Genomic DNA, 11,931 nt, shown 5'->3' with positions numbered 1-11,931 from the left:
TCCGCGCTCCGAAAGTCCCCGACCCAGCCGCGCCCCCGCCCCCGCATCCTGGGCCCCCCTCAGCCTCCGGCCAACCATCCCAAGCTGAAGCTTAATCGATGCTCCCATCCCGTCCCTACTGAGCTCCGCCGGCCCCAGGCTTCCAATACCTACTTTTTTTCTAAAATGAAGATCTCGACCCAGCCGACTACTGCCAGGCTTCGGTATCATACCCGCGCCTCTTAAATGCGAGCCCGCCACAGCGCTTAGCTCCAGTCTCCTCTTTTGGGGGCCTCCTCCCTGCGCCCTAACCCCATCCCCTTTTTGGACTCAGACTTCTTCCAGGCACCTAGCCACGCCCCAGCCAGGCTCAGGCTCAAGCCCCGCCCCTCAGGCGCAGTTCCGCCCCATTCGATTCCGCCCTCTTCTCCCCCTGGCTCCACCCCTCTCATCGTCCTCACTCCGCTCGTTCCAGCACTGAACCCTAACCACTCCTCCGCGGGTGGCTGCACCCCAAACCGGCGTTCGAACTCCCACCTCAACCGGCTCTCGTGGCCCCAGCCCTTTCCCTAACGCTGTCCCGTTCTAACTCCGCTCACCAGCATTCCGGCCCCGCCCAGGAGCCCTAACCACGCCCCCCATGGGACCAGGCTCCTCCTCCAGCCTTTGTGACTCGAGATCTAAGCTCACGCCGCGAAGTTCCAGCTGCACCCTACACCCCAATCACGCCCCTTCCCCAGCTCGTCGCTCGCCCACCACCCTCGATGTCTCCCTTTCCCTAAGCCATGGGGGGGTCCAGAGTGGGCTCCAGGGAGGAGAGAGCACAGCCTGGAGAGCCAGACTCCCCCTCCTACCGCCCCCTCCCCATCAATGCGGGGAAGCGTCAGTCCCCTCCCAGCAGCGTCTTCAGGAATTCGGGGAGGCCTGCGGGAGGGGGGGAGGGAAGACATATCAGGGTAGGCGGAGGAAGACCCTTTCCTCCCGCCTCTTCCGCCACGGAAAAGCCTGCCAAGCACAGCAACCCAGCCTGCCCCGCCAGAAACACAGTTCAAAGGTTAGCGAAAGCGCTGCGTTTAATAGAGACGGGGCCGGTGGCCGCGTACTTCGGGTCCTTCAGAAGAGTCACCAGCTAGTTGCCATGCCCCAGATGTAAGCTTCTGAAGGCGGGAAACTCCGCCCGGGGACTGGCACCTACCCCCCATGGCCTCCATAGGTGGGTAACTCGGGTGTGTCCCAGCAGTTCCGGTGCCAGGGCGCCCCCCACTTGTGAGACCGGTCTATTGCCCTGGCCCCACCCCGTTGGCTGTCCTTGGCTCCTCCCCCCTTACATTTAACCCTCTCCTGGCTGGAGTGTGGCGGAAGCAGAGGGCAGAGGAGCGAGGCGGCGGGAAGTTAGTGCAGAGTCGGCGGGCGCGGTCAGCGGGCGGCCCCCGGTTGTGGAGCAGCTGCCACCACCTTGCAGAAACGCACCCTCTGGAAGTCGGTGATCTCCGCCGTCTCCTGGCCCTCGGGGCCCGCCTCTGGGGAGAGAAGGGGCGGTCAGCGGAGGGGAACAGTCCCTGCCTCCCTCCCCCCGGACACCGCCGTCGAACCCCGCCCCTCATCCCGATTGCGCCTGGCTACAGCTGCCCCTTGCTAAGTGGTTTATGGGCCTCAGGCTCCTTTAATCCTCGCAGTGGACTCACGAAACAGGATGCGCCCCAACAGAACTGTTTACAACCGAGAAGATAATCTGGTATAGCGAGATCAGTCACTCGGCCAACACGTGGCCTAAGACAGAGTGCTTAGGCACCCTGGCCTCATCCACCATCCTAAACTGGCCGCTTCGACCCCAGCCCACCACCTCAGGGGCCTAAACCGACCCCCATCACGACTGCCCCACAGGACGTGTCCTCCCTCGCCCTTGCCTGCTTCTTGGGCTGTAACCAGGCCTCCCTGGCTCTGCCCGCAAATCTTAATTCCACTTCTGGGGGAGATGCCCGTTTCACAGCCTGGCTTCCAGCCGGTGGCCGCGGACAGATGGGGTTCAGCCTCTCGTTCCTACTACATTGGACCCCACATTCTAAGCGGGTCTGCATTTCTATTCTAATTTACCCAACTCGGTTACACCTCAAAACTCAAATGCGGCTGATGCATTACTCTGCCCCTCCCCATTCTTTTGACCTATTTAAATTTCTAATCCGGCCTTTAGCCCCTCCCCTTGGATCTGGCCCCACCCCTTTACCTTCGGATTACTTTCTTAAACCCCTGGGATCCATTTCTGAATCCTAATCCCGTCCTGGCTCCACCTCCTCACCCCAGGCCAGTGCACACACTCAATGCCCAGTTGCTTGACGCCAGAAGTCCTTTCCTTAGCTCTCCCCCTGACCTGGCTCCACTCCCACGCTATCCCAGCATTCCAACCTCACCCCCAGGTCCAGCTGCTCCCCAACCCACCCGTGGTGGAGCCACAGCTCCACTCCATCCCACACCCCTGGGGCCACCTCCCCTCAGCCCCAGAGGAAGAGGAAGACAGGCAGACCCCTCCATGGGCCCATCAGCTCCCCCACCTGGAGCTGCCTCAGACCCCTCCTCTTCGGCTTTCTGGGTTCCTGGGATGCTGGGCCCACTCTCCAGGGAGGCAAGGACTGGCTGGTCACCTCCTGGGGAAGGGGTGACTCAGTCAAGCCCCTCCTGTCCAAACAGCCCTCCACCCAAAGACAGAAGACTCTGGGGAAGTGGGAAGGGAGGGTTCAAGGACACACCTGGGGTTGTCATTTGAGGATGTGAACTTTTTATTGGGAAGGGGACTCTGAATGGCCCAGAGCAGGGGCAGGATCTGGGGGTGGACATTCCAGAGGCACGGACAGCACACAGAAGGGCACGGACTGTCCTCCCTAGCTGCCAGGGCAGTGGGGCACATGGGGTCCCGGGGCCCAGCCCCTGAGGGTGCCCCTGCCCATGCACCCCTCGAATACACACACAAGCAGCCAGCTTCATGCATTTTCAAAAGGCCAGGCCTCACCCGGAGATAGGGCATCAGCCGGGTGGGCGGTCCGGGGAGAATTCAGCTCCATCTCTTCACCCCAGTCGGACACAGGCTGGTGGCCCCCAGGGGGCGAGAAGGGGCTGGAAGGCGAGGCAGGGGCCTGGGGAAGCGGCGGGGGCTCCTCGGGCCCAGAAGGCTCTTTGTCGGCCTGCTCACTGCTGGGGCTCCTCCCAGTGGGCTCCAGCTCTTGGGGTTCCTGGTCTTGGGCTGGTTCTTCCTCCTCTTCCTCATCAGCCTCTTCTTCCTCCTCAACCACCTCCTCGTCCCCACTCACGTCTTCCCATTCCTCATCCTCCCCCTCGTCTTCTTCCCCTTCGTCCTCCCCGCCATCGTCCTCCTCCCCCTGATCCTCAGGAGGCCGGTGGACAGGGGCTGGGGTCGCGGGTGGCTGTGGGGAACACAGGCAGGTAGGAGAGAGGGTAGGGCCCTGAGCACCCCACGCCCCCTGCCCAGAGATGACAGCCCATCTTACCTTTGTGGTTGTCTCCTCAGGGGGAGTGGGCTGTGGGGCTTCAGGGGCTGGGGCCGCTGCCTCCTTCGTCTCCCAGCGGTCATCGTGGTCACTGGAGAGGACAGACAGGAGGAGGAAGTTCTGGGGGCGGAGGAGAAAGGGGCTTCCCACCACTGGCTCCTCCCCAGAGAACAGGGGCAGAAAGGGGCTACAGGGTTGGCAGAGGAGGATCTGGCGTGCTGGGGCACTCAGGAGGAAACGGTGGAACAGGCGACAGTGAAGAGGTGACGGGAAGGGATGGGGGCAAACGGTAAAGTGGAGAGCCAGGCCCTAAGCCCCCAAACCAAGCGTCTGACCCATGGAGAGGCAAGTGCCTGGAGAGACAGACATACCCACAAATACACAAGTCAGAGAATGACCAGGGAGAGGGCCACACAGCCCCACTGCGGGGTATGCATATGCCCGGGGAAGGGGGTCCCCACCTGTAGGCTCGGGGCGCTGCCTTGGCCTGGGGTCGGCTGCTCTTCCTTTTCCTGCGGCTGACCTCAGCTTTGTGCTGGGACAGGAACTCCCTGAAAGTGGGAGGCTTGGGGGGCCGGGTCCAGGACTGATCATCTGCAACGAAACCCAGGAGGGGTCAGGAATGGGGGTCATGGCACAAACACCCCACAAGCCTAGCGCAGGCAGCTGCCTCCCCCACCCGGGGACACCCACTCACCATAGCGATGGGATGGTTCAAGGGCAACAGCTGGGCCATCCTTGAACCTGGGGAGAGGGAAAAGGGGTGAACGGGTAGCTGAGAGAACAGTGGGAGCAAGAGCGGTGGGAAGAGGTAAGGGGGAGACTGGAGCCAGAGTCGGAAACCAAGATCGTAGGAGGGATGTTCAGCGGAGAGGTGGGGGGTCACTGATTAGAAGGGGGATGGACCAGGTGATGGACAAGAGGCGAATCTGACATCATACCGACAAATACGTTAAAAAAAAGTTCCGTATTTGATCCCCCGGAACAAAAACTGGAAAAGTACATGAACCCCGGCTTCCGCTCTGGCCTCCTGTCCTATTATTCTCTCATCTCCCCAGCTAAGCGGGTTCTCCCACCACAGGACGCCCCTGCCTCAGGACCTTTGCACCTGCTGCTGCTGGGGACACGCTCCTCCAGATGTTTCAGTGGCCCGTTCCCTCACCTCCTTTGGGCCTCAGCTCAGAGACCTTCTTAAGCCCCATCTAAAATAATCGTATTATATATATTACCTAAGTCTAAAACGACAGCCTCCATCTCTCTGCGTACTGTCTCGTTACTCTTCACAACCTGGCATTAGATCTAGTCACGGCCCATCTTTCCCACCGGACTCTAAGTTCCATGAAGGTAGACCGTTTTATTCACTGCTGTGTCCCCATCACCTAGAACCTTCCATGACATACAGGAGGGACTCGGTTATCTGCTGACAAAATCAATGCACACGTGCGTTAATGAGACGTGCTGTGGGCTGCTTCAGGGGACACAAGAAAAAAATCCATTTCTCGTTTCTAACCTGGAGAACATCTCCCCAAAGCCGAGCTGCCTACACCTTAGAAACAGCAGCGGCAGCAAAATACTTCTCACGCACATCAGCTCAAAGTTCAAAAATCAATGCTCTGACCAGCAGGCACACAGACAAGATTCTCGTTCTTTAACCAGTGTCAACATAAGCTTAAGCGTGAAATCTTCCAATGCAGCAAAGGACAGAGGACGGTGTAAAACCTACGGCTGCTGATCTTAAGACTGCCACTCGTCAACTCTCAGAAACTTCTCCATCTTTGGTATGGAAGTTAGTCGTCCCGTCAATGACTTAAGACGCCTCTGCTTGAATTCTGACTGGCTAGATTTTTCCTAGACCCGAAAGAGGACAGAGTCTGATTTGAAGATGACAATGCCACCGAGATAAGGGGCTTGCATCAGTGAGGGACAGGTGAGAGGGACGAAAGGAGGGCGCGAAGGTGTCATCAGCGACTCTTCCAGCCCTCGCTGCGTGAGAACTTATATCCACGCCTTTAGCCCGGAGCCGCTGCAACATCGCCCACTAGGGCAGGCAGTTTAAGTTCCTGCCCCGCAGCGCTGGGTCTGTCGGCCAACAGAATGGGAAGTGTGTCCACTCCCCCACTGCACATCTGCCAATGCCAAGACCAGCGCTTCCCCAGGTGGCTGCCTCCTCAGCCTGGGCACCAGAATGCACACACATGGAGCAGAATTGAGTTCAACCCACATCGAGAAGCCAACCCCAGCCGGACTCACGGCTGAAAGTCCGGCCTGGGTTAGCCGAACCCAGCTGCCCTGTAAACACGAGAAAGAAATTCTTTTGTATGTCACTGAGATGCGGGGGACACACAGCACTGCCGTCGTGACTGCTAACTGCTTACAGGGTGAGAAGCCAGAGCAAGTCGAAGGAGTCGGAAGCCAGGGCCAAGGCCACGGAGCCAAGCGGGCGAGCAGGGAGGAGACTCACATGCCATCGGTCTTCTCGGCGTCCCACTCCCGCCGCCACTGGCCGGTGGGCTTGCGGTGTCTCTGCAGCCGCTCCTGGTCGATCTTCTCCCGCTCCTGCTTCCAGCGCAAGTACTCGGACCGCTCCCGGCCGGTCATAGACAGCGTCATGTCCCCAGCACTGCCCGGGCCAGCACGGCGGCCCTGTGCCCCGGCAGATCGGCTGTCAGGGACCTGCTCCACGCCGCGCCCCACCCACGCCCTCCAAGCTCACACCAGCCAGGGCCTCAAAGTCACGCGAGGAGACAGGGCGGAGAGCAGAACCAGGCCCGCTCAGGTGGCACCCCAGACAGGCCCGCCCACATCTCTAAGCAGCGGGCCTGCCTGTCCTCTGCCCTCATACTGCTGGTTTTCCTTCACATGTGCCCTTACCCGACGTCTTATTACGTATTCTTTTATTTAGCTCCCATGAGAATAAACTTCGTTGGGACAGAGGGGTTGCCTTGTTTACCACCCTACACTCCAGCACCTAGTCGGTGCCCAGTAAACATTACTAATATTAGGAACCAGGGGACGCCGCCGACTGGCACTGGAACCCACGGCTAGTCTGGGGGTAAAGGACAGGCTCCGCCTCGCCCTGGTCCGCCTCTCTCACCGCCGTGTCTGGCGCTCAGCGCCCCCAGGAACGCACGCTGCCCAAGGGAGAAGCCGGCTGCAGGACGCCTGGCCCAGGGTGCCCCACCGCGCGCACCCACCTGCCGCTCCTGCTCAAGGCCGCAGCGCACGCGCTCGAAGTCGGGGCCGCCCCAGTTGCGCCCGTGCCGGCGGCTGCCCTCCCGCCGGTCCCTCTCCGGCTCCTCCAGGGGCCCGCCGCGCCGCCGGGGGTCGTCCAGGAAGTTCCGCACGGGGTTGGGCTCCAGCACGCCTTCCTGTGGGCACGACGGGCGGCGGTTGGCGGGCAGGCGGCCGGGCCGGGCCGGGTGGCTCTGGCCCACACAGGGGACGCGCCCGCACTGACCCGCTGGTTGCGCTCATACTCCGCGATCTTCTCCATCTCCTCGTTCATCTTCTCGATGTTCTGCCTGCGCCGCTCCTCCCACTCCTGGGGGGACAGACAGGGACCTCGGGGCAGCAGGGAGGACCACGCCCCCTTCTGTGCGGAAGAGCCGCAGGGGCAGGCCTGCGCGCCCCTCAGACAGGTCTGCCTTCAAGGCCCGCCCGCGGCTGGCGGCTGGGGACTTGACTCCCGCTGTGTTCCCCGTCAACGGTTACCTGGTCACCAGCGCTCACTGTGCCTGGACGGTTTGTGCCAACAGCACAGTGTACACTGCCCACCTGCTTTCCTTCTGGGGTCAGGTTTTGGGTATGTACCCGGCAGAGGGGACCTACTGGGTTAAAAACCCCCGGCACTAGACCTCTACTGCATCCCTGATAGATGACCCTTCACATACATTGTCACAACTCGATGCTGGACACATTAAGTGCAGCCTGGGATCCCACTGGGCAAGGGCTCCTGGAGACGCACACTGGTCTCCGGACGTCAGCCCACGTGCCTCTGCCCTTTGCTCATTTTGCTTTGTATTCCCTCACTGTAATAAATCTTAGCTGGGAATCTTTCTAGAAAAACACCGGACCTGGGAGAGGGGTTGGGGACCCCAACGTGCAATAGAGGAAAGAGAGGAATGCCACAGTAACGACGACAACAGTAACAGTAATAACTTGGCGGATGGCTAGGTGACCTCCACGATCCATCTTCCCCCTCCTCCACGGTAACAGATTTTACACCAACACGTGTCCAAGCTGCTAGAGGGCTCGGCTTACAGGAGAGAGAGAAGCTTCCACTTGACTTAAGCCATGGGATTCTGAGGTGGTTTTGTTACAGCAGCTGCCTGTCGCACTCGCTGACTGCTTCCCCAGAGGGTTTCAATGCCTGATGCCACACAATGTTCGCGATGACCTCTAAACCAGAGTACTGGGTGCTCCCCAACAGGAAGTGAGCTGCCCAAGGACGGGGAACTAACAGAACCAGGGTGACCCCAAGTCACCCTGGGGGGGCTCTGAACCACTATGCTAGGGGGCCCCTCCCCTGCTAACCTGCGTGCTGGGGTGGTGGAAGCTATCATAATAAAAACACCAGTGCTCGTCACGAACAAATCCAGGGAGGGAGAGAGAGGGGGAGAGAGACAGACCACACACATGCACTGGACAGAGTGCCCCAGAGACAGAAAGACAGTGCCAGAAAGAGAGGAAAGAGACAGGCGAGGGAAGGCGGGTGGGCAAGCGTGCTCCAAACGAAAACAAAGAAAGGGCAGGCAGAAAGACAGAGTATACGCAGCACTGGTCAGGAAGAGAGAAAGAGCCAGACGGAGGGGCTGAAAGAGAAACAGAAAAAGAGATGGACAAAGGGGCGAACGGCCCATCTGAGAGGAGGAGGAGACGGGTGACAACGGAGAGCCCCAGCCAAGGCCTGCGGCCCCTTCTTGGCTCTTACCTTGGATCTGCGATCGGCAGTTGAGGCATCTCCAGCTCCAGAGAGATGAGGGGACCCCCTGCCCCGGCCCCTCCGGCCGCGGCCCCCAGCCCCTCCTCGAGGCTGCTCCCCAGGACTGTCCTCCCAGCTGCGGGATGTCCGGCCCACGCCTGCCCGGCCTCCCTGCTGAGGGGCAGCCCGGCCTCCTCTGCTGGCCCCTGGGGGCCGAGGGGTCCCAGGAGACCTCCTGGAGGGACCGTGGTTCTTCTCCTGGAAAGAGGAAGGGAGGAAAAGTCCAGTCACTGGGGCAGGGAGACGGGGCTGGCCCCGGTCCAGGGGAAGTGGCCAGGGTGGAGGCCATCCACAGGTCTGGGGCAGCTGGGAAGGCCCTTCCCTGTCCTCAGGCGTCCCCTACCTTGGTGTGGCACTCACCACCTCAACTGCCACATTCTCCTTCTCCAACAAGCGGCCCTTCCGGGGAGCTGTCACAGCTACACCCTCGAGTTCAGCTTTTTTACGGTCCTCTTCAATCTCCTAGGAGCAAACGTCAGAGGCAGGTGAGTGCCGGGGTCCTGTGTGCCGCTGCACTCTCAGAGCCCCCCGAATTTCCCCCAAGTCTGGCCCCAGCCCAGGCCTCTCTGCTGAGCCCTAGAAAAGAAAACCCACCACTTCGGCATCTTCCCCCCAAACTGCGTCCTGCTGCTCCCCTGCTTGGAACTGTCATGCAGTGCCCACCTCTGGGTAAGAGCCACAGGCTCCCGCACATTGTACAGGGCCCTACAGGGCCTGGCCTCCGTACCGCCCTGACCTCACCTCCAACTTGCTCCCCAGCTCTTCCTAGGACATAGCAGGCTCAGACCTGACTCAGGGCCTTTGCACCTGCTATTCCTTAGGTGGGAAAACTCTTCCCGCAGAGACCCATCAGTCACTCACCTCCTACAGGTCTCTGCCTAAATGTCCCCTTTTCTGGGGGTCTTCCCTGACCAGCTTCCCTGCCATTCTCCTACCCTTTCCCCTGTTCATACCTGGCAATATGTGAATGTTATCCCGCCCCTCCCGCCCCAAAAGAATCTGTCCCAAAACAGGGGTAGCTGTCTTTTTGTTCACTGATGTATACCCCGAGCTGAGAACGCTGCCTGGCACGCAACAGAAACTCAGTACGCTTTTTTTTAAATGAATGAAACCATGAAGAATGAATAAATGAAACCTACTCCTCTCAGGTCCCCTCTCACAGACAGCTTACTCTGTCACCTTTAACAGGGACCCAGGCCTCATCCTGGACCCTCCCTCCTCCTCCCCACCTCCTACCACTGCCCATCAGTCACTGAGTCCCTTCCAACAGCCCTGTCCCATGCCAGGCACCTCCTCCCCCATCCCCGAGGTCCCTGCCTCAGCTTCCTCTTTGATCTCTGACCTCCAATGTCGCCTCCTCCCATACACCACCACGCAGCAGCCAGAGGGGTCTTCCTGAAAAACTACTGACTTGGTTCCACTCCCGCTCACAGCCCTCCATGGCGCCCCAGCACCAAGAAAAAGTCTAAACTCTTCACCTGGCCCCTACTGACCTCTCCAGATCAATATCCCCCAACTGATCCTCCAACTTTAAGCTCCAAGTTTTTGCACAAACTGTTCCCTCTGCTTGAAATATGTTCTACTCTACTTTTCAATTGGCTGACATCTTCTCACCCTTCAGGTTTCAGAATCTCCTCCTCCAGGAAGCCCTCCCTAATATCCCTCAGGCTGAGGGAACAGCCCCCTCTGAGTTCCCACAGACCCCTGAACTCCCCAGTCCCAGCCGTGCCCAGCCTGAGTCCTCACTAACTTAAGTCACATCTGTGTCCACACTGGACTGTCCACCCTGGAAGGGCAAGCCTAGGGCTGTCTCGGTCACAGTTACTTCCCCAGCGCCATTCAGCACAGGGCTTGGTCTGGTAGAGACCTTTATGAATACTCGTGAATAAATGATGAAGTGAGGGCGTGATGGGCGGGATGCCACGCTAAGACCTTTGGCTGTTATCCTGAGAGTGAAGGGACGCCATGAAAAGGTTTAAGGAAGGGAGAAGTGAGAGAAACTCACTGCGGGGAGGAGAGGGGGTGGGGTCTCCCAGGGCGGGGCTAGGGCACCTGGTAGCGCCGGATGAGGGCCTCATTCTTCCGCCGAAGAGCCTCGATCCTCTTGTCCAACTCGGCATCCTTCTCTTCCTTCGATTTCAGATCCAGCGTGGCTGACTAAGAGGAAGAGACAGTTGAGAGACAGTAAGAAAAACCTATACCCACCCCAGTGCCATTCAATCCAGAGGAGAGAGTGGCATTCTCTCCTCTCAAGCCCCCCACCCCAAAGCTCAGATTCGAGACCCCGTTTTTCCATCTCACCATTCCACTAGCTTGGTAGGGCCACAGTCCCAGTGACCCTCCCCTGCAGAATCTGGACACAGCACTGGGGGTTCCTGAGGGCAGAGGGAACAGAAAGACTAAGGCCAGTGCTGCCCCCAATCTGCTTCCTACTCCCCCATACTGGGGGCCCCACTCTCATACATACACACACTCAAAAACACCCAAATCCAAGCGAATTCTAACCCTCTCATAACCTCTTCTTGAAATATTAGCCCGTCCCTTACCAGGAAAAATTTAGGCTCCACCTCTTGTAAATATTTGGACTCACCCATAACATGTAAATACTGGAGTCACAGCCACCTTGGGAAAGTTCTGGCCCCACACCACGGCTTATGAAACCATCTAACACGGCTCCCCTCCAAGCGATCCTCTAGTCCGGCCTCCACACCCTAGTGCTGAGAATCTTCCATCTCAAGAAAGATCTAGGCCCATCTTCCTGTGCCCGTTCTGGTGCCGATCACATCCCTATGAACATTCCAGATTCTCCTCTTTCCCAGAAAGTTTCCGAAAAGTCCCATAACCCCACACTCAAAAAATGCTCCTACAGGCTGCCTCGACCCTCTCTCATGCCTCCCTCAGGATGTCCTAGCCCCGGCCCTACCGTCCCAAGAAAGGTGCCGCTGCCTCCCCGCAAAGATTCCCAGAACAGGCCAGGTACCCACTGGCGAGACTTCTTGGGCCAGACCCGACCTCCACAGTGAATATTCTCCCCTCCCCGACGCGGACAAAACTTCCCGGACCACCCGCGGATTTCCAGCGAAAAGCCCCAGCCTCGACCCGAGCCGGAACACCACGGCCCCGCCCCCTGCCGGGATGAACTTTCTGGCCCCGCCCACAGGCCCGCGTCATTGATCTGGCCCCGCTCCGGCCTTTCCCAGCCAACCCTCTTGCCCCGCCCCCCGGCTCCCCAGGCAAAAGCTGGAACACGCCCCTCCTCCTCGCGTTATTACGTTCTGGCCCCGCCTCCGATTTAGCAGCCAACCTTCTGGCCACGCCCCCTGGCTCGCGCCCGAACCCCGTCGCGTCAATACCAGGTCTCCCCGGCCCGGCATCCCCAGCCTCAGCCACGGTTCTGGCTCGCCAGCCGGCTTCCCCGCCAACGCTCTGACCGCGCCCCTGGCTCGAGCAAAACTTTCTGGCCTCACCCAA

General features: G+C 59.6%; 1 protein-coding gene across 12 annotated transcripts in view; it reads right to left on the bottom strand.

The window, feature by feature from the left end:
* CCDC9 (coiled-coil domain containing 9) overlaps positions 1-11,931 on the bottom strand; it is a 31,229-nt gene that overhangs the window by 18,678 nt on the left and 620 nt on the right. Inside the window, exons 1-15 of one of the 12 annotated variants that reach the window (XM_006911832.3) lie at positions 11,445-11,646; positions 10,762-10,835; positions 10,513-10,617; positions 8,821-8,922; positions 8,410-8,658; positions 6,937-7,020; positions 6,674-6,847; positions 5,941-6,122; positions 4,177-4,223; positions 3,941-4,073; positions 3,480-3,570; positions 2,984-3,395; positions 2,529-2,621; positions 1,450-1,499; positions 30-903 (exon numbers count right to left, since the gene is read on the bottom strand). In XM_006911832.3, the coding sequence (XP_006911894.2) occupies positions 886-903; positions 1,450-1,499; positions 2,529-2,621; positions 2,984-3,395; positions 3,480-3,570; positions 3,941-4,073; positions 4,177-4,223; positions 5,941-6,122; positions 6,674-6,847; positions 6,937-7,020; positions 8,410-8,658; positions 8,821-8,922; positions 10,513-10,617; positions 10,762-10,835; positions 11,445-11,631 (2,001 nt within the window). In that variant the 5' untranslated portion in view covers positions 11,632-11,646 and the 3' untranslated portion in view covers positions 30-885. The other 11 variants (XM_025046728.1, XR_003046285.1, XM_025046725.1 and 8 more) reach the window with 11 other exon arrangements.

The sequence above is a fragment of the Pteropus alecto genome, unplaced genomic scaffold (assembly GCF_000325575.1).
Source record: "Pteropus alecto unplaced genomic scaffold, ASM32557v1 scaffold194, whole genome shotgun sequence".
NCBI classification, from domain to species: domain Eukaryota; kingdom Metazoa; phylum Chordata; class Mammalia; order Chiroptera; family Pteropodidae; genus Pteropus; species Pteropus alecto.
The sequence above is the reverse complement of the archived record's forward strand: the minus strand, read 5'-3'. Positions and strand labels throughout refer to the sequence as shown.